This window comes from Antedon bifida, chromosome 1, assembly GCF_963402885.1.
Source record: "Antedon bifida chromosome 1, ecAntBifi1.1, whole genome shotgun sequence".
Taxonomy (NCBI): domain Eukaryota; kingdom Metazoa; phylum Echinodermata; class Crinoidea; order Comatulida; family Antedonidae; genus Antedon; species Antedon bifida.
The window spans coordinates 3,112,273-3,135,812 of record NC_136226.1 but is presented as its reverse complement, the minus strand read 5'-3'; the positions used below and the strand labels follow the sequence as shown (position 1 = coordinate 3,135,812).

At 31.6% G+C, this 23,540-nt stretch overlaps 2 protein-coding genes across 2 annotated transcripts in view; both read right to left on the bottom strand.

The window, feature by feature from the left end:
• The window catches only part of LOC144837377 (uncharacterized), a 39,258-nt gene extending 15,847 nt beyond the window's left edge, over positions 1-23,411 (bottom strand). Inside the window, exons 1-6 of the mRNA XM_078692453.1 lie at positions 22,928-23,411; positions 22,718-22,811; positions 11,903-12,000; positions 2,262-2,392; positions 822-1,040; positions 47-184 (exon numbers count right to left, since the gene is read on the bottom strand). Coding sequence (XP_078548579.1) covers positions 47-184; positions 822-1,040; positions 2,262-2,392; positions 11,903-12,000; positions 22,718-22,811; positions 22,928-23,019 — 772 coding nt within the window. The 5' untranslated portion in view covers positions 23,020-23,411. The remainder of the gene's footprint in view (positions 1-46; positions 185-821; positions 1,041-2,261; positions 2,393-11,902; positions 12,001-22,717; positions 22,812-22,927) is intronic.
• Positions 16,139-17,910, bottom strand: LOC144851693 (uncharacterized). The gene is made up of 4 exons (XM_078709286.1): positions 17,776-17,910; positions 17,127-17,328; positions 16,652-16,999; positions 16,139-16,530 (listed from the first exon to the last, which is right to left on the bottom strand). The coding sequence occupies exons 1-4, from the start codon at positions 17,908-17,910 to the stop codon at positions 16,139-16,141; spliced, it is 1,077 nt and encodes a 358-aa protein (XP_078565412.1).
• Positions 23,412-23,540: the final 129 nt, after the last annotated feature.

The window sequence follows — 23,540 nt, the reverse complement described above, 5'->3', positions numbered from 1 at the left end:
AGGAATTGTAATTAGAATATAACCAAATAAAATTGTTAAAAACTACCTTTAGGTTTTTTCGAGTCTGGTCCTATAACTTCCCTTATTTCTTTATCCTGCACTGTGTCGTACCAATACTTGACAAAATTACGATCTGTGTAAGTTTTCCAACTGTCATGGTAAACATTTCTGTAGCTTCCAGCACCTAAAATGAGCCAATTCCATACTTTAAAATAATTCCATTACCAAAATCGAAAGTTTTTTCTGAATAAACAAATAAAAAGCCAAGTCCTTTATTCGTTCAGTCTGTGGGAAATGAGCTACAGTATTATGAACTCATTGTACTAAAGTCTTGGTAGTATGTGGTAGGGTGGTTAGTTCATTTCACATCGCCTTATCCTCCCCAGTATTTTGCTGAGTGGTCTGGAAGTTTTCAGGAATTTAACAAATCTCTTTCTCTATGATATAGAAAGAGCTTTTTAACAGTTCTTTCTTCATAAACAAATAAAAGCTAAATCCTTTATTATTTCAGCCCGTGGGGAATAAGCTACTGTACTCAAAATTCAGTTTAGTCAAGTGATTCTAACAACTTGGCTACTGTACTGGAGAAAAATATATAACCAGGGAAAATTTTCATTTAAAAATTTTGTTTAGCAATATTGCTAATCAAACTGATTTTGAAGTCGAGAAACATAGTTTTGTATTGTATTTTTTGCTACACAATTTTCAAAATGTGTAGCAATAAGGTTGTTTTGTATAGCTTTTTGCTACGCTACACTGGCGAAAATGTTCCTTGATAACTGAAATAAAATAATCATCAAATTTTATTTAAGTTTTCTCACCTTCTAAGAAAATTCCCACATGTGCAAGTAGAAGATCTAGTAGCCTAGGCTCCTGCTCCAGATGTAAAACATGCTTACTCTCATTAGATAAGAGGGTACATACATTGAGTGCAAAGTCTACCTCATTTGGAAGGCCACACTCAAGTGACAGCCTCAGTTTATCGTAATCTGTTTGCTTAATAAGAGTTGTTTCCATGCATGTTGTTATGCGGACATTATCTGATAAAAACAAATAGATTATGAATCGTTATTACAACGTATATCATCTGATAAACATAAGATAAACGACTCCACAGTAATATTAATAAGCCGATACATGCATTTGCTGATGGGGTGTATTCGTATGGGTCCTGTTATGTCTAGATTAACAAGATGGTCTGCAAGACTATAATATGTTTTCATCATGTGAATATATACTACCAATAATAGCCACAAACATATTACAATTTTAAATGATGAAAAGTCAAATTCACCCAACATTCGTGATAATCTAAAGATTTATCAACCTTTTATATACCTGCAATACTTTTCACTCTCAATGTTTCTGTTATTTTGAGTATCTTTCGTTTAATATTAACGGGTATTTTTTTAAAATTTATTATAGCATTTTAATTACTAATTTGTTTGTGTTTATATGGACAAAAATAATACAGTATTAAATTACTGTACACTTGCCCACTTAAAACACCAGGCCCACAACAGCAATAGATGGCACACACTAGTAGAGCGCACTATGTCTAACGACAATGAAGCGTATTGATGAATCAATAGTTCATTCAAATTAATATTATCATTAATTAAAATAATAACTATTTAATTTGAAATAGTAAGTAATATAAAAAATAAAGTCAAATTATTATCAATCAATTAATTCAACTACTAATAATGATCATAATTTTTGAAACTTTTTTTAGTTAAACATAAAATAATCAAATATAGCATTCAGAAAAACCGTATGTTTCAACATAAAAACATCTTTTGTTTGAGAATATAAACTGTGTAGTGGTTTTAGCATTCATATACGACAATCTCTTAATGACATGTGGTTTATACCCTTACAATTTAAGCCACAGGAAACCCAAAGTATTTAAACATGTGGATTGTGTACTAAGTCTAAACCAAAACCAATTATTATTCAAAATTTGGATGACAATAATTCAAGTATTATGTTAATCTCATTAAAAAAAAATGGAAACCATTAAATTTAGATTTAAAATTATTATTAATGCAGCTTTGAAAAATAAAGTGTTATTTTTGTGAAAAAAATTAACACCGAATTGAATAAACAAATTGAGTAAACATTCTGGTTATAAAAGCGGTTATAATTGACAAAGGCACAAAAAAACATGTTAATAATTAATCGAAATTTTTTAATTTGGCATCAAGCCACAACCCATAAGCATTATTTTATTTTTTAATTAATCTTTGAACATTCAGTACCTGGTACACAACGGCCATAGCTAAACTTTTGCGCAGTACTATAAGATATAGTTGTACGTCCACCCTCGCCACGTAGCACCTCATCTGCATCTTCTCCTCCATGATTAATCTTTTCGTATGCCACTAGACACCTACAAAAAAATAACAAAGCTTGTTAGGTTTTTTTTTAGTTTTGAGAAATTGTTCAGATTCTTTTGTTAGTTCAAACAAAAGATTTCAATTTTTAATCTGAAATTCCTTTTGTAATAAGATTACTGAACATGTGTTTATACTTGTCAAAAAAAAGAGAAAAGAAATTTATTAACCAGATACAAAATACTAACACATGATTGATATTGTATGAAAAACTTCCACCCAGCCTACAGTAAATTCAACCTCTGTATAGATACTAAAAGTAGTGTTTTTTTTTAACCCACCCTTTTTACAACCAGCCACACCCTAGACTCCAATGCACTCACGTGAAAGAAAAGGATCCTCCAAGACTAAGAGAACTATCCTCAGAATGAAGAAATCATAGAAAAGGGACTTTTCCTTTATACTCCTGGATGGTCAATGTCACACAATGCAACTCACTGGCCAATAGGACTTGAAAATTATGTTTACTCATGAGATCACTCATGCATAACAGGTTGCCATCATTGTACAGTGAGGACTGTTAAAAGGGAAATTCCCTACACATGTAATTAAGCACAATTTCTGAATGAATATCACCAAGCTTTACTACTACCCACACATGCTGCTTTATTTTGATACTAAACTTGACAGCTGAACCGTTTCATCAACAACAACGCATTAGCTGTATTCATACCATTATAATTATTACAATGGATGTAATTGTATTAATAAAATAAAATGTTTTAAGGTTCTTTATCATTTAATTATTTTTGAATAAATTATGGCAACATATTTACAAGTAGATGTACTATAACAGTACAATCTCTTACTTGGGACATCCTTATTCAGAGGACACCCTTATTAATAGGACAATTTCTTTTGAAGGGCAATATATAAGGCCTGTTTAGGGACAATCTTATTAAAACGTACACTCTATTGGGTCCTAAATATGTCTCCTCAGAGGTTCTACTAGTTTTTACATTTATTAGTATGCTGTACTATACACAGCTAGGCATCGTGTAAAATCATTAAAATCTGTCTGACAGCGACAAACATTGTGATTGCCTGCAACAAAACATGCAAGCCTAATATTTTGAACATAAAAATAGATAAAAAAAAAACCATCTCTGAATTCTTAGCACTGATCTTGTACACATGTGAACTACTGTACATCATTAATTGTCTAATGTACATGTTGACAGACACATTATGTATTGCCTGCCCCAAAACATATAAGATATTTAAATACAAATTGCCTCTCTGAATTCTTAGCACTGATGTTTTACACATGCTTGTAAACTACAACATATGAATAGTCTAAAGCTCTGTCTACACTATCAAACTTTATGTAACAAAAAAATGTAATGTGCCCATATATGGACATGATGATCATATCACTACCATATTTGGGTATACTGTATCACTACCGTATTTGGGCACATCACATTGTTTTAAAATAGTTTGATAGTGTAGACAGAGCTTAATGGTAACTGTAATAATCTGGCTTGTTGTCACATCAGGCAATCCATCATCATCACATACACATTATCATTGTTGCCTTCAACTGTTATGATTTCTAGTATGTAAATCACATACAAATGACTTTTATTCACAATCCCTAATAATAATACGAACAGACCTAATATTCATTATAAAAAGCAAATTTTTTCTGATATGGTTTCTGTTAACATGCTGTTCTTTAATGTGTCATGTTGGGTCAGAGTAGACTTAATATTTAATGTTATTTCCATAGCTGACTTAGTAGACTTATAATGTAAAAACTCTGTCACGATCCGACCCAAGAAACCTCATCTATAATTTATATCAAATCAACACTTAAGTAATTTTCATCTACAAAGTGCTAGGTTAGCTAAAACAGTATTCATTAGGAGAAGGCTTCTACAGTAATTGTTTACTTTTGTAGACACATAAATTAAAATGTCAACTTGATTCAACTCAAAACAACTTTAGTGTAAGTAATTAAATATCCTCTATTCATAATTATTTTATACATTACAATTCGTGAAATATATTTCCTAATATAAATGCGACAAAAAAATGTTAGTGATAAAATGTATTTTCTCCTTTTTCTTAATTTAATAATGCAACAAAACTTATTATTAAATTACATAATTTTTTCATATTATTTTAGTTTTATACTATATTTTGATAACATAAAATATCCCATTTATTTTTGTCAGTAACAGATGTTATAAAAAGAAATAAAAACAGCACATAAAATTACAATGTACTATACAGTATTCTCAGACTTTAATTTTCTAGCTAACAAAACAAAACAAGTCAAATTTCACCCAAGTGATTTCTTCTCATTTTTTTACACTTACACTTCAGTAGATTGTATATAGTCTAGGACCTGGGTCAGATTTGTATGCATTTAATTTAGGAGAGAATATCTCAACTGTTATAGGATAATTTGACCCCAACGAACAACATGGAATGTGTGCCAAATTCGCTCTCCGGGACGAACATGCCCAAAATCGGGGTCAAAGGTTAAAAATGTGTGGTTCTTATATCTCGACAACCACTTGTCGTACAGATTTGCTTTTGGTGGCAAATTGTTCAGAATATACATATTTATATTCGGTCTAACACAACATTTAGCGAAAAAATGACCGGAAATGCTTTTACTGACCTTTGACCCAAAAATGACCAAAAAACAAATTTTCGGGTTAAATTATTCTTTAAAATGCCAATGGACAAACTGTATGGTATCAAATGAAAGCATACACAATATGCTACCCATTGCTACCCAACTTGTATTGAACATTTTTAATTATGAAGCTAATTGTATGGAAAATGTGCATATTTTGATTACTTTTATAGAAAAAATGAATATTTGGTAGCGTAATTGTTATGTTTATTTATATAATATTAAATAATTTAAGTGTTTGGAAAAACTATTTGGTATCAAATGAAAGCCCATAAAATATTCTATCCATTGCTACCCAATTTGTATTAAGAATCTGTAATTATGATCCTAATTTTGTTTAAAATGTGCATATTTTATTATTTTTTTACAAAAATGAGAATATTAAATAGTGTAAATTTATTTTGGTTTATTTATAATATTAAATAATTTAAGTGTTTGGAAGATCTTGGTAAATTTACCAAGCATTTTGAACCAATTTTTACTGTTTTATCACTTTTAGATATTAATTATGTTGTATTTTTTTATATCTAGGCTGAGGGTAGTCTAGATCAAATTATCCTATAACAGTTGAGATATTCTCTCCTAAATTAATGCATACAAATCTGACCCATTTCCTAGACTATATGACATTAATTTTAACTAAAAATATTATTCATATTGGGTGTTTGTCCAATATGTTACATTTTAAATAAATAAAATATGCACATTTTGAACAAAATTAGCATCATAATTACAGATTTTTTAGGGTAGGTTGGGTAGCAATGGATAGAATATTTTATGGGCTTTCATTTGATACCAAATAGTTTTTCCAAACACTTAAATTATTTAATATTATATAAATAAACATAACAATTACGCTACCAAATATTCATTTTTTGTATAAAAATAATCAAAATATGCACATTTTCCATACAATTAGCTTCATAATTAAATACAAGTTGGGTAGCAATGGGAGCATATTGTGTATGCTTTCATTTGATACCATACAGTTTGTCCATTGGCATTTTAAAGAATAATTTAACCCGAAAATGTGTTTTTGGGTCAAAGGTCAGTAAAAGCATTTCCGGTCATTTTTTCGCTAAAAGTTGTGTTAGACCGAATATAAATATGTATATTCTGAACAATTTGACACCAAAAGAACACTTGAATTATTTAATGTTATAAATAAACCAAAATAAATTTACACTATTTAATATACTCATTTTAGTAAAAAAAATAATAAAATATGCACATTTATAACAAAATTAGCATCATAATTACAGATTTTTAATACAAGTTGGGTAGCAATGGATAGAATATTTTATGGGCTTTCATTTGATACCAAATAGTTTTCCAAACACTTAAATTATTTAATATTATATAAATAAACATAACAATTACGCTACCAAATATTCATTTTTTGTATAAAAATAACCAAAATATGCACATTTTCCATACAATTAGCTTCATAATTAAAAATGTTCAATACAAGTTGGGTAGAAATGGGTAGCATATTGTGTATGCTTTCATTTGATACCATACAGTTTGTTCATTGGCATTTTAAAGAATAATTTAACCTTAAAATGTATTTTTTTGTCATTTTTGGGTCAAAGGTCAGTAAAAGCATTTCCGGTAATTTTTTCGCTAAAAGTTGTGTTAGACCGAATATAAATATGTATATTCTGAACAATTTGACACCAAAAGCAAATCTGTACGACAAGTGGTTGTCGAGATACAAGAACCACACATTTTTAACCCTTGACCCCGATTTTGGGCATGTTCGTCCCGGATAGCGAATTTGGCACACATTCCATGTTGTTCGTTGGGGTCAAATTATCCTATAACAGTTGAGATATTCTCTCCTAAATTAAATGCATACAAATCTGACCCAGGTCCTAGACTAATAGTAGTCTGATTTCTTTTGGGGTCAAATAGATAAAAATTCCACTAAATAAAGTCTTCAAGTGTACTACTGTAAATTATACACTACACATAGTTTAATTCATTAAATGAAATGAAGTTGAAAGTATTTTTTTTAACAGAGTAATCTTCTATAATAATTTTGGCAGTATACAGTAGTAGCATTTTTTATGAATTCATTGTACAAACAATTTCAGGCACATAAAACCACTGAAGCAATGTTTATATGTGTAAATTGATTTTTTCACAATTGATTATGGTAAATAAACATTACATTACAATACTTCCGTTTACAAAATACTGCCTGGTACAGTATTCTTATTCTGAAAAACATAGTAGTTAGAAATACCATTTCTTAAAGATGTATTGTCTCCCAAAATCATGAAAAATAAAGATTTTTAAAATCGGACTTTGAATAGGCCATTTTGCAGTTTTAAGGAAGTTGTTCACTTAAATAAGAAAAAAAACGGGGGAAAAAAATTATTTCACCTATAAAAAGACAAAATAAACAGTTAAATTACCCAAAAACTCATTGTCTTCCAGACAATTTGACCATTTTTTGGTAAATAAATTTTTTTCAGACCCAATTTTTTGTGAGAGTGAATAACTATTATGTGACATTAAATAACATATTCAACAACAAAAATTTAAAAAAATATTTTTTTAGGGGGACAATATATCTTTAAATAAATAGACCTAGCTCATGACAATCCTGGTGAACCCTACGGTTCCAGGAGGCAAATTTTAACTAATTGGCTAGGCCACAGGTTCATACAGTAGTATTATAGTCTGACATTTGAACCTTTTTGTTAAAAGAAAAGAACCCCTCTGTAAATATGATAAAGGCTTTAAGACTTTCAATGTTAATTCAGATAATATTTTGTAAATATGTGATTCATAATTTAAATAGCAAATAAGTTACAGAAATAACAATTGCCAGTTGGCGAATTTTATATAGATTTTTTTTTATATTCAGTCAGTTGTCATGACAATCATTCAATGTTGTCTATTGGTTGAGGAGAATATAAAATGCATTGTGATAGAACGTAATCTAGTATCAATTACGACCCGAGTTATGAAAATAATCATTATCTGATCATCTGTAATATTTCTCCTCAACGAAATCATAAACCATTTTATAATTGGATTGAATATGTTGTTGCCAAATGCAAGTAATAAAATACATTATTTTTGTACAGTAGTTCAGTGAATTTTTTTAGCATTAAAAAAATGTAAGGTTATACAGTATACTGTAGAATTTCATTACATAAACATATTGACACGACAAACAATGAATAGAACATACAACAGTTCACTTGGGGGAAAAATATCCTTGGGTTTTTTGTTTTTTTAAAAATTTGTGATTTGGATTTGGGGGGGGGTGGAGGAGGAGTTGGTGCACAAACTGGTAACAGATCGTACAACCTTTTTAGTAATAATAAAGCCAATGACAAAGACAATTTCTAGAGGTAATAATAACCATTCTAGTTTGCTTAATTTACCCTTTAAATGTTAATAATTATATCATATCATATTTTAAGTTTTCTTTGTTATATAATAAAAAGGTTATGGTTTTTAGAATGCAAATTACTTTGGACTATGAATAATCAATTTGTAGTGCAAAGATTTCAGGTAGGATAACAACTTTCTTAACCATTAAAAATAATTTGAACAACAAGAGAATCTAGTGAAAACTAGACAAACAAAGAGTAAGTTGGACTATGAAACCATACATAACACTACAGCATAGAGAATGGCTTTGTGTAAAGATTGTACACAGAGTGCAGCCTTCACGCTTCACTGAGCACAGTTTTGTTATGTTAATTAACAAGCTGTACAGACACTGATCTTGTAGGCATGATAAAGTACAACAATATCACAGTTCAAATCAGTAATGTAATAACAAGCATTATTATTATTAAATATTTTAAACCAAAACAGGATTATAATTCGGATATAACCAATTTGTTCACAGATCAAGAAATATTTTTGAAAAATTGTGATGTTTAAACTTTAATACACACTTATTAAACGAAAAATTTAAAACAATACTGCCTGGTGTTCAGGACTGTATGTATGTTCATAATAACAGCTGATTGTTTCATGTTTTCATAAAGTTGTGACATAATTGCTGTTTACATAAATCATCAATTAAATGTTGGCTTTCATTCATTGAGTTTGGTTATATTGTAATTAGCTTCCGTTTTTTAAATCTTTCTTTCTATTCTATTATTTTGCTATTATCTTCATTTAAAATGAATCTGAAGTGAAGCGTTATTTTTTTTTTCAATTTTAAAAATCAAAATAGCCAATAATACTGTATAAAGGTCTATATTTTTAAAACTATTTACCTTATTATAATAATTATAATTGAAATATACATTTTATTTTTAAATTGCACAGAAAGAACAAAAAACATCTGCAAAATCACAATTACCAAAGATTAATGAAGCATGTAAATTGTAGTTTACAATCAGGTTGTGTAACAAATTCTATTTATAAATATTATTATAGGTAAATTTACAAAAGGGTTCTGAAAATTAGCATTTCTAATTTTTAAATATCAATTAGACCAAAACAAAATATTTTATTTCTCAGAAATGACAAGAATTACATTTATTTTTATTTTTTCCCCTCCGAGAATAAACTTAATATAACAATACTTTACAGTAATTGGAATAATTTGTAACTGCCATGATCCACTAATACAATTTAACCTTTTGATACAATTCGTACTGTTGACATTTAATTTTGTAGTTTTTATACCAATGGGTGTATTTACTGTATGTGAGAATGCCCAATTATATTAGACAGATTCAAATCATTAAACAAAAATATACCAAAATAAATTGTTTCTTCTTTTTGTCACTTGTTTGTACGAGTCATGACATTCTAACAACAGGTTGAAGATTACATAACATTGTAAACAAAGACATCATTGTTGTCAACCAGATGGGCAAATTAAGACACAAAATTACCATTATTCTAGGAATTACTGACATATTCAATGTAAAATGTCTTGCTAACTATATAAAGAAACACTATTTAGATGGGATATTTTGTTCACTTATTATTGCTGAAAATAAAATACTGTCTAATTAATACCAGTTAATGTAATCAATCTTTTAAACATTAATGTTTGAATTCCTACTTAATATATAACCTTTGACCTCAATGAAATTATGTAATGAAAAACAATCATAAATCATTTATACCGGCTGAAGGAAAGACTAAATTATAATATCTTAATACAATATTAGAGTGGATAGAACTAAAATTTATATTGAATTTACAATAAGATTGGTTAATTTAATGTATTGAGATAAAATAAATTTAATTAAAGATAGTTAATCTATTCTATGGATGTAGCCAAGACAATTTCTTGTTACACATGTATAACTAAATTGTACAAACTTTTAAAATGAAGGTGACTATAGATTGGTGTTGGATAATAAATAAATTTACAGAATTCCACAATTTTAAACAGTTGGTTGATTTAATGTTCCTTAAATAAGTGGATCTATAGTTAATAAATTAATGTTCATTAAATTAATGTTATATTAATATTAATTAATATCATAAAATGCATAAATTTAGAGCATGTACTAGAACACAGAACTCTCTACTGTACCTGTACCAGTTATTGAAACTAATAATTTTATAAAGATAAAAACATATTTCTTACAAAACCTAGAAATTCTCAAAGCAAAAAGGTACTTAAAATAGGTTCTTAATTCACGAGGAAGTAAACAAGAATGAATTTGTAAAAAAAAAACCTAAAAAATCCACTAAGTAAAAATATATCTTTATGTACAAAAAAAAAAATGCGACCAACAGCAAACAGAAGTTCATATATCAATTTATATTCAGTATGTAATCTTTGAATTCTAATTATGAATAATATGTTATTGTTCAACATATTATTATAAATAGAATTTTAAATAAGTGATGAAAATACCAGAAAGGTCTGGAGGGGAAAATTTAATCAACTTTGACAATATGTATTCCAGCTGTAAAAATGCCTCAATGTACAATGGCTAAAAAGGTCTGAAGCAGAGGTCACGACTAGAGGTCATATAGTATTCTCTCTAGGCTATATTTATGTGTGTGCAATTTTAAATGCAAGCAATACAGAGTGAACATAAAATATAGGCTAGTATTGTAAGCTATTTATGATAGCTCACGTTTCTAGTCCAAGGTATTTGAATAACTGTTTTTACTACATAAAAGGTTTTTATTAAAAATGTGACAATGATGTGTACTTAACATAATACCAGAAACAGTTCTTAATAAACAAAAACAAGAGAAAAAAATACTGCTGACGCTGTACTGGGGGATGGAGAACATAACAGAACAACTACATGTATTTTTCCCTAATGATAGTTGGATTTTACAGGATTTCAAAAGTGAATAATATTAATAAACATCTCGCATAAAAACCCATTAAAAAAAGAAGATACCATATTCAATTAAAATTTAGCAAATTATTCATTTTTTAGTGCATTTTCAAGTGTATAAATTTACACATCTTTGCGTTTGTGTGTACGTGAGCAAGAAATACATAAAATATTTACACACAGAATATACAGTAGCCTACTGTACTGTATTGAAGTGAAGCACTATTTATTTGTAAAAATAGCTTACTTTGTATGAATTTGGAAAATGGAAAGGAGACATGAGCAATGACTGTTGGAATGGCGCTATATAAATCGAACGATTAATTGATTGAGTTCAAATGAATTCCTAAAAAAAGAACTTGGCAGATCAGGATTTGAAATTGGGGCCTAAAAATGGAACCATGGTCCTATGGAATAAATTGATTGAGGAATAGAGGCAAAAGAATCTATAAAATAAATGTTTTACAATGTAAATGTTGAAATGTTATACTCTTTATTTATTATTTTTCTAGGTGTACATGTATTTGTCTAATTTATGATGGACAATATATCTTTCTTACCGTGTGTAAATTTTCCTCAGAGCATAGCCACCTTGTCCACAAAAAGCAGGCAAGCCAAAAAATTCTAGTAAACTTTCCCAAAGTTCTTGATCAGAAACCTGAAACGAAAAAAAAATGAATATTCAATGTTCAAACAACAAAGATAAAAAATAAAATGATTTAAAAATAAAAATGTAAAAAAAATATCAAAAAAATGTCACCCTCACTCGTTACTATTATACCATACAGTAGTATGCAGACTACTCAACTGCACTGGATAATGGTTTTCATATTTGGCCGTTTAAATTTGTAGTATAAATAATGTCTAAAAATTATTTCAATTACTGTAACTCTCTATTCATAATAAATTACCTGATACTGTAGTAATTTGATTGTAATTTATTGTACTGTATGTACTCTACTGTATTTTTAGCGATTCATTATTTTAATGATAACAAAAAATCTATTTATAATATAATGGCATTGACAATGATTTTTGTAAACAATCATTTTGTAAACAGTTATAGTGTTGCCCAGACCAAGAATGTGTTCACAGTTCTACTGTTATCAGAGATGTCATGCCGAATCATCCATCCATAAAATAAAAGTCAACAATCTGATAATGTCTATCATGATTGGTCCTCTCACTAATTGCAAGTTAATGCCTAACACATTCTCAGTCTCATGTACTGTAGTAAAGACATCCATCCTGTGTGGAGTGAATTACTAGTCTAATGGACAGCTTTAAATAGAATGTTACCATAACACTAGCAGCATTCTCACTTATGTTAAGGAAGGTCAAAGGTCACCTGGAAACAAGCATATTAGTCATATTGCAGATACTAATAATTATTGATCATTAGTTGAAATGAGCTATTTGAACTTGAGTTGGTATTTAATGCAGATAACATAATTTACAAATGCAACTAGTAGATAATTACTACAATATTATAATTAATTTGTAAATAATTTGTTTTATTTTCTATCCTGTATTATTACAGTAGGGCCTCTCCTTTGGAACATGCCTATTGAGGGGACACCTCTATTAAGGGGACATATATATGCAATATACAACACCATGGTCCATCTCTATTCAGAGGATATCCCTTTTAATGTTATGAAATGAATGAGGGGCAATGTAATTTACACAACACTACAGCTGATCTCTATTATACCCCTTTTACACTATCAACTGGGAGAGTAACCCGAGTTTAACTCGGAGGCTATTTTCGTTTACACTAACAGAAAAAACTGCGAGATGAACTCGGGTTGTTCCCATTTACACTACAGCATCACCCCGGTGCTGTCAATCAACATTTGTAAAAATAGTAAACTGTACTCCTGTCTGCGCGACAGGAATAATATTTAATAACAATGGAGCCGGTTAAAATTGTAATACTTGCATTACTTTTGAGTTATCAAGCGTTATGTTTTCAATACATATATCAAATTAACGACTTGAATTTTAGATTTTTAATGAATCTACAAAGGAAAAGGAGAGCAAATTCACGGAGTAGACGGCGAAGGCGTTTAGCCCTAAACCGACGTCAACTGGGCCTAGTCGTCGAAGTTTTGGCAGCCGCAACGCTTGGAGCGAACCTTGTTGATCGCAGAATCTGGGTACAAAACCGTGCCCATGGTCGCCTGTTTTGGGCTGCTAATGTGGAACATTACAGCGATGAAACATTTCGGTCACATTTCCGAATGTGTCGCGCAACATTTGATAGACTTGCTGAACAACTACGGCCTCTTGTTGAGAGACAAGATACAACTTTTCGCAGGGCAATTCCGTACAGAGAGAGAGTTGGGATAGTAATTTGGTGGTTGGCAACGCCGACAGAATATCGGTATGTAGGCCTAACGTCTTAAAATAATATGAATTAAAAAAAATTCATCTTTATGTTATGAATTTTGTTGAAGGAAATAGAAAAAAAAATGGGTATGCCTATGGACTAGTTTAAAAATATTGCCATAAAATATTGATGTTCATCTTCACTCCTGAAGATGAACAAAATTTTTTTTTGTATTAATTTGTTATATCATTAGTGGACCCTAATAGTTTGAATAACATCTAATGATACACATGTTTTAAATGTTGTAATTTTGTATTTTTTTGTTGGATGATTTTGTTTTGCTATTGACCCACTTGATAGTTTGATTTAGTTCGCTTTTGGGAATCCTATCTCTCTCTATTGTTTGTTATTTTTTTGTTATATGTGAGACAAAATAAATGAAATGAAATGAAACATGGTTTGTAAAAAGGCGAATTATTCATTTATATTAAAATTAATACATTTTAATTTATTAATTACTTTGATTAATTTTTAGAACTTTGGCCAACATGTTTGGCATAGCAATATCAACACTGTGTGTATTGACAAGACAAGTTGTGTCTGCTTTGCTAAATCATCAGTTCTTTCGGCGGTATATATCACTTCCACAAGGTAAGTTTGTTGTATGAGATGAAATTATGTTTGTTCATAGAATTAGCAGTGTTTTCTTACTAATTTAATAATTCTAAATTCTAAGGAGACAGACTTGACCATGTCATCGAAGGATTTAGCAGGAAAGGATTTCCCCAATGTGCGGGAGCTATAGATGGGACACATCTACCTATCATAGGTCCATCAAATAACAAAGCAGACTACCACAACAGAAAGGGATGGTATAGCATTATTCTCCAGGCAGTTGTTGATCATAAATACAGGTAATTGTAGTTTTGTAATACTGTATATGAAATGCAAAAGTTTTTACACTTTCCTTAACAAAACTTAAAGAATTGTAATGACATTATTTACTCATAACTTGTTTTTAAAATGTTTAGATTCACTGATGTATATGCTGGTTGGCCTGGAAGAACACACGACGCCAGGGTTTTCGCACACTCGGATTTGCCTATTTTAGCAGACAGAAATAATGGCTTGCTTTTCAGTAGAGATGTAAGATATCGAGATATTCCACTAATCTTAATTGTGAATTTTGCATGAGTGATTATTACAGATTTTGCTATGATTTTTTAACAGAAAAATGCTATTATTAATGGTATTGATATACCAGTGTGCCTAATTGGAGACCCAGCATACCCTTTAAAACCCTGGTTGATGAAAGGATTTGTACACAATGCAAACCTTACTCCAGCACAGCGCAATTTCAACAAAACATTAAGTTCTGCCCGAGTTGTTGTTGAAAACGCATTTGGAAGACTGAAGGGCAGATGGCGACGGCTCATGAAAAGAAACGACGTGACTGTGGGTTTCTCTAGTGAAGTCATTGCAGCATGCTGTTTACTGCATAACTTCTGTGAAATACACAAAGAACAATACAATGAAGAATGGGATGATTTGAGAAATGAAGAGATGCAAGCCCAACCTGCTATAATACCATTAGATGAAAATCAGGATGGTGTTGGAAGGCTGGATAATGGAGTAGTTATCAGGGATGCCATTACTGCTTCTTTACAACATTGAATCCTGTATAGTGGATTAAATCAGATGCTATTGTTGTCACTAAAAAGTTATATTAGATCTTGTAAAAGTATAATATTAAGATGTTTTGTTCCCAAAAAAATATTAATAAGGCTTTGAAAAAAAAACCCAAACACAATGTATTCACATATAGTAAGTATGCATATTAAAAGAAATAATTACCAGTAATAAATTATTCAGTATTTGTTTTAATGCTCAACATTAGTTTGCTAACATCATTAGCTTTTCAAACTTTACCATATATTAAAAACTATCAATATAATATAAAGACATATCAGTATATACAGTAGCGTATGTACACATTTGCATTTGTAATAGTAATAATGCTATCTACACAGCAAGTCTTGCACATGTGTAACTGCTAGTTAATACTGACAAACTTATTGTCGTAAAAATCAAACAAAAACTAAGGTAACATTTCCAACTCAGTGGAATATTTTAAATATTTTAAAAGTTTAAACTCTGCATAACATCAATTAAATATCTACATTGATTTGAAATGATTTTCATATAGGTCAAAACTATGCCCAGAAAAGCATTACAGTATATACCATAAACATTTTTGGTAAAAACAAAAATTTTTTTTTATATTTGGAAAATGCAAAACCAATACTTCAAGTACAAAATTACTTTTAAATGGGTATCATATTTTAACTATATGACTATAAACATTTAGGTAAAACGAACATCTTTTTTGTGAAACAGGTAGCATCAATTTTTAAATTGATGCTACCTGTTTCACCAACAAATTTTAGCTTTAGCTAAATTTTTTTTAGATAGGACTGTAGCTATCACTACTTGAGTTGTGTGGTGAGCTGTATGAGGCAGAACTATATGCAGGAGAGTGGTATGGGGGATGAAGTTCTACTGTTCGATGGGGGTGGTAATATTGATCTGGTGGTGGGCCATTTCTTGTCTGAAGAAGATTCGTCAACATACTCATTGTCTGCATCTGCGTGTTTTGAAATGCAGACATCATGTTTTGGATACTAGCATTGTGTTGCCTGATCATTTCTGCATCAGAGCGTTCCTGTCTCTCTATGCGCCGTTCTTCAGCTTTTTCGAACTGAGCATTTTGGGTATTTATTACATCTTTCAGTGACCCTGTTACTGCCTCCATTGTCTCCTGGAATTTGTTTTTTTTTTTCGGCTTTTTTTTGGGTGCTGTGAAAATAAATGTTAAAAACTACCGGTAATATTTTGAGGTTTAAACTATGCTGTGATTGATGCAACACAATATTATTAAAATTAAAATATTTAATAATTGTTAATTATTTACACTTGCCTTGAGGTTGAGGCTCGTTTGCCTCCTCGATTTGTTTATCCTCTCCAACTACTCTTTCCCCTTCAACTACTCTTTCATCCGCAACTACTGTTTCAACTTCAATTACTCTTTTATCATTGATTTCTGCTTCATCTCTGATTACCCTTTTATCTCCGATTGCTATTTCATCTCCAAATACTATTTCATCTCCAAGTACTATTTCATCTCCAAATACTATTTCATCTCCAGTTCCTCTGTTCTCTTCTATCCTCGGTTCATCTGTGTTCTCGACCATTAGTTCCCCTACTCCAACTACTACTTCTTCATTAGCGCGGTCATCTCCGACTCCATTAGATTTTTCGACAGATTCTATTTAAGTTTTCAAAAAACATAGTTTGTGTAATGTTTAATAATGAAAATGTAATTTAAAAATTTAATATAAATGTAATAAAGATTTTGAAAAATGTTTTAACAACAAAGGAAATCAACAACTTACCAACGTTTTGAATCGAACTGAACAAATTGACTGGTGTTGCTAGTGCAGAGTGGCCCCATATGTCATGACACAGGTTATATGCATAAAATGTGTTCCTCCTCTCTCCAGAAGTCTTGTTTTTGTTATGGACTTTAAAAAAGTGTGATTTGAGAGCCTTTAGCTTATACACCACCTGTTGGTGGGTTTTGTCCACACCAAATTCCTGGCATAAAAACAATATTGTCGAAATTTAGTTAATTGTGGTATATAGGCCTGTTTAGGCAAATTGTTAATGATCTGACAATACAAACAGATGATCTGACCATAAAAACAGATGATCTGATTTAGCCTAATAAATTATCAATAAAAAATGAATTAGGCCTAGGCTAGGCTAGAATTTATGGTCACATTTTTTTATAATTTTTAATGTATTAAAGAATATTTTTATTTATATTTATTTTATCTCTAGCCTAGGCCTATACTATAGGCTAGGCCTAGATAAAATAAATATAAATAAAAATTGTACCTCCTTATACAATAAATAGCCTGGCCCTAGGGCCTAGGCTAACTTTAGTTAGGCCTAGTTTCTACTAGCTAGGACTAGGATAGGCCTAGGACTACTCTACTCTAGGCCTTAGTAGTTAGCTAGCCTCAACTCAGGCAAACGTACATTTAATCTGCGAGTGATCAGTTCATAACACCGGCGATCCCTACTTGTCCCGTTGAACATTGCTACAATTTCCTCATTACAACGTATGGTAAGGAGGATTTTAACTTGATCTTGAGTCCAAACATTTGAAGACATAATGATGATTATTCACTGTATTTGCATGACAGAGGTAGACCTAGCAGTAGAGAGAATGGTGTGGATTGTATTCAGGACAGAGAGGTAGTGAGCGTGTGGTGGTGATTTCGCGCGGTTTCATTCTAAAAACACACAAACATCATGAATTTTGAACACATAAAATACTCAAAAAATATATATACAAGAACAAAATAATGTTAAATACAATATATTTATTATTTTAAGATGCAAACATTCAAAATATAGAAACAGGTATTTTTTTCGCACAAACATATAACAAATTTAATGATAGAAGATGACCTTTTCATGTCAATAACCTTTACCAACCCGGTGTTGGATCGCAAAAACCGTTTACACTTTCGTGTCTCCGGTGTCGACTTGACTACACCGGAGAGGCACACCGGAAAACATTCAGCTTCGTTTCACCCCGCGGAGAGCACACCGGGGTGGTTCGATTTTCCCATTTACACCAGTCAATAAAAACCACAACACCGGCTTTTAACGGCCCGGTGTACTAACAACTGCGGGGTAACACCGCTGTTGCGGTGATAGTGTAAAAGGGGTATTAGAGACACTTTAGAGAATCTACAGTGTAGCAATATTTTGTCTCATGGTAAAAATATTAAAATCGATATGGAATGCCACATGACATTAAAAGGACGTATTCATTAAAAAAAATGTTTAAAAAATTATTTTTTCAGGGAGACAATATATTTAATTGTACAGTACTTTCCAACATACTATTACAGTACCAGCCAGATTGCCAATCAATTCTAAGTTTAAATTACATTATGCGATAGGGGTGCGATGATAGATATACGGATTTTTCTTTTTCGTAAATTGTATCCTCTCTTCGGAGAGAGAGGCTATATTGTCGGTTTATCCAGGTAAGCAGGCACGAAATAGACATAAACATACTGTATCCTATGAGGGCACATTCAGACTTAATTATTGAACTGGGTATATATTGATTTCATTGGCACAGCTTTGGTGGGTAGGCAAGCACCAACTTACCTGGGTAAATAACAAAGCCTAAACAGACCCATAGCTGTACTGTATAACGTACTGTACATTACTAAAAATCAAAGATCCAGTCAAAAATTCCTAATTGTCAGTCAGAAAACTGATTCCATAATAGTATGAAGAAAAACATAATAGGCTTCCTTGGATATAAATTTGGTTTCTGGCTATTTCTAATATCACACACAAAAAAAAATCCCATTTGCATGTAATTTGATTCAAATGTCAAGAAGATGTCATTGACACTGACAGTTAGTCATAAATGTAAAACATATTAAAATGATCTTCACCTTGAAATCCAGTACTTAAAATATTCTGGTTTTTTTTTATTTGTCAAGACAATGGTAACATTAGGGAGCTTTCGCAGGTGCATGTAAATGTCAACATCAATGCTATTTCCCAACATGCAATGGGCAATCTCCGCCCACGTTGTAAATAAATCGATCTGCGCATGCGCAAGCATTACGAAAAACTTTAGTTACATGAGTGAAGAACCTTATTTCTGAAAAAATAGCGTCAATGAAAAATGTTAACCGAAAGGGTACAGTATCGAAACATGGAAGAATCATTAGAATTCTGGAAAATAATTAAGAAAACAAATAGTAAATTTTAAATTAAATCAAAAAATAAACCAAAAAATAAAATGTTCATCGCAATATGCTATTTATCACCCAATATACATTGATTAAACATGCCTAGCTAGGCCTAGTCTCTAGGCCCAAGGTATTGTTTGTTTTAGTAAGAATGGCGTATGTTGTGTGCAGGACACATGCATTGCGTTCTACACTTTCCATCGAAGCTAAATCAAAACGAACGATTACATTATCGCAACTGTTGTTACTGAACTACTATACGCTGTTACTATGCAAATGAGTAGAATGTTGACGTCATCCGTTAAAGTTAACATGCTCCTGCAAAAGGTCCCTACTAACAGCACTGGTATACAACTTGTACAGTATTTGATTTAATTTTCAAGAATTCTCCACAATTTCTTTTTTTCACTGTTGCTTATGTTTTTTTACATACAGTAGTACACACCCATATCTCGGTAAAAATTTCATTTATCACTTAACACGCCAATATGGTAGTTATATGACATCATCATGTTCATACTGTATGGGCACATCATATTTTTTGTCACATAAAGTTTGATAGTGTAGACAGAGCTACAGTATTCCAGGACGGGCTTACTGTATGTTCCAGGATGGGCTAACTGTACAGTATGCGCCAAGATGGGCTAACTGTATAATATGCACCAGGATGAGCTAACTGTACAATATGCTCCAGGATGGGCTAACTGTATAATATGCACCAGGATGAGCTAACTGTACAGTATGCTCCATGATGGGCTAACTGTACAGTATGCTCCATGATGGGCTACCTATACAGTACCCCAGGCTGTGCTAACTGTACTGTATGCTCCAGGATAGGCTAACTGTACAGTACTGTATGCTCCATGATGGGCTACAGTAACTATACAGTACTCCAGGATGGGCTAACTGTACAGTATGCTCCAGGATAAGCTAACTGTACAGTATGCTCTAGGATAGGCTAACTATACAGTACTCCAGGATGGGCTAACTGTACTGTACAGTTTTCCAGGATGGGCTAACTGTACAGTATGCTCCAGGATAAGCTAACTGTACAGTATGCTCTAGGATAGGCTAACTATACAGTACTCCAGGATGGGCTAACTGTACTGTACAGTTTTCCAGGATAGGCTAACTGTACAGTATGTTTCAGGATGGGCTAACTGTACAGTATACTTCAGGATCATGGATGGGCTAACTGTACAGTATGCTCCAGGATAGGCTTATTTATACAGTACAGCTGAAATGTATTCAACAGTGTTCCATTGTGAATATGTTTTTTGTTATAGAAGAGGCTATACTGTAGAAGTTGTGAACAACAAATGGCAATGGGTCATTGGAAACCTAGCACTTTCACTTTCTCTAGAAATACTGAGTGTAATGTTCTAAAAAACAATGTAAAAAGATATGATATTTGGCATTTATTATTGCAACCCACTGCCAACAACTAAATACTGTACACAATAGCAGATTTTTTAGGCAGTATTATAATACTGCACAAAACACTGACTTGTTTGACACAGTGAATTGAAAGTTTGCCAAAGACAAAGCCAAAGGGAAGCTTGCTGGTATCATGATGGTCATTGGCCACAACTGAAGGTTGGGGAAATCCCCTAATCATAGCCTCATTTGCATAAATCATGTTTCATACACATGACACAAACACAGCAAGAGCATACTGTAATTGCAACTACTGTAAATTCTCACAACAATTATTTTAATAATAAATCTTATTTGTCTAGACTGTGTATTTGTTTTAATATTAGTTTGTTGTACAGCACTGTAACTACTGTTGCAAAACATCTAGTATTTCACATCAAGACATTTCAGGATCTTTCTAATGTATTGATTAATTCAATTATATTTATATACTGTATGTTATTGGTACAGTTTTCTAAATTGTCTTGAAATTGACTCTGAAATCATTATAAAGAAATATCTGTTCATGAATTGCATTTTCTCCGATGGTTTGTCATTGAAATATACCTGTAGTTGTAAGAAAGTGTCATAGAGGAAGTGATCTCAACATTTTCAAAATGTACTTTATACAGGTAGGTAGGGGTTATAAGTCCATCTTTACTGTAGATATACTTGCTTGGTCATTTAATTACAACAGTTAGTTAACTGTAACTACAATTACATTACTGTAGCTTGTTTGATATTACCTACTGCCTGGATGGAACTGCTCAGATAGAAAGAGTAAGAAGATCCCACAAACGTGACTAGTGGAATAACCTTTTGTAAATTGTACTACTACAGTACTGTATAATAGTATGTTTGTGTCGGTCTTGCAGGGCTTACAGTTTCAAGTGGACCTTTTGTACCGTAGCTAGATAGTGGTATACTATAACACAGGAGGCACAGGCGGCAGACCCTGGTTAGCACTGCTAAGGGCCCTCCAATGCAGGGTACTTACCAAAGACTAAATTTTACTTCAATGGACATTTGTAGTTTATGGTAGTCTAGCTAAACCCTGTAAGGCTTATATACCATGTAAGATGGAATTTAGTTTAAATAAAGTTTGCCATGGTCGAGTGTGGGCTTAACAATTAAGCTTACAGTATGAAACGTCTTGAAAAAAATATGTTAGTGAATGAAAATTTAATCATCAAATCAAACACTGGCACTACACATTCATCATCACTTTTTGCTATAAACACTGTAAAATACTATCTTTTCTTTCATTATGTCAGGAATAAATGTATTCGTATTAACCTCAATTAATGACTGGGATTTACAGTTATCAATCAAAATGGGATCTTTAGGGTCGTCACTTGTAAAAAAAGGTGTGTAATTAATGTACATAAACAATTCCATCTACATCGACACTTTGCATATACACAACTGACAATTTAACATTTTAAAAAAAATGGAACTACTGTACATTATAAATCAGAATTTTACTCTGCTTACATTTGTGGTAATAATTATAAAATATAATGTACAGATGGTAAAAAAATTAAAACAAAGGCAGGCAGATGTTTGTCTGGAGTATACACCCAATTTTGGATCAAACAATCTATATAGCCCTCTCCGCTGCAGCCCAAAATATAACATGAATGAGATACAAAAAAAAAATGTGCATGCATAAATGATAAAGTGTAATGTACTGTGTTTTGTTTACAACCTGACCACAACCCAGACAAATAAGAACTTGTTCATGATATTATAAATAACCTTCCAATGAAACAACAAACCTTTGTAAATCCTCCCAAAGATACGACTTTGTTATACAGCAAATACAGGTCCAATTCTTTACCCCCAATGCATGGAAGACGATTCAACGGTGTCCTGTGGAACAAAAGAAAACAATGAGGAAACCCATGAAGCAAAACAACAATGATAGGGAGCGAAATTCAAGTGAAGATTTGGGACAAGGTTGAGATGAACGAAAAGATAAGACTTACCCCTTCGATATGTGGAACTGCCGCAAGTCGTTCATGAACGTACGCTTCTCATGTTCGTAAGTGAACGGATCCTTATCCAAGTATTGGGCCATTACTTCTTGATTATACTTCTTCTTCTGTGTAGGTCATTGATAAATTAATACGTACGTATACAACGGCGCATTAGTTCAAATTTCCACCAACTCTGTGCATGATGCACCCATTTCATTGACAAAAGCCACTGATTGTGCTCCGGATTGTGTCCACGATAAAACCTGATCAAAACACGTCCAGATTATGTGTATTATTTTGAATATTCCAATGAGCACATTCATACAAATTATATAACGACTGTAAATATGATATATCTTCTTCCCTAAGATGAAAGTTCCGTTGAAATCGGTCAAAGCAAACGTTCACTACGGCCCACACAAAGTTCAGCGATGAGGGAAATCGCCACAAAAATCGGCAACAAAAAAGGCATAATGAACATGCCCGAAAATTACATTAGCTGCTATAGGGGGTCTCACAATTGCTGTTCTTTGTCGGAAGACGAAATCAAGATGGCTGCGGCCACGCGACGAATCTATAATATATTTAAATTTATGCTTAATTTCCAATTTTAGCCGATTTC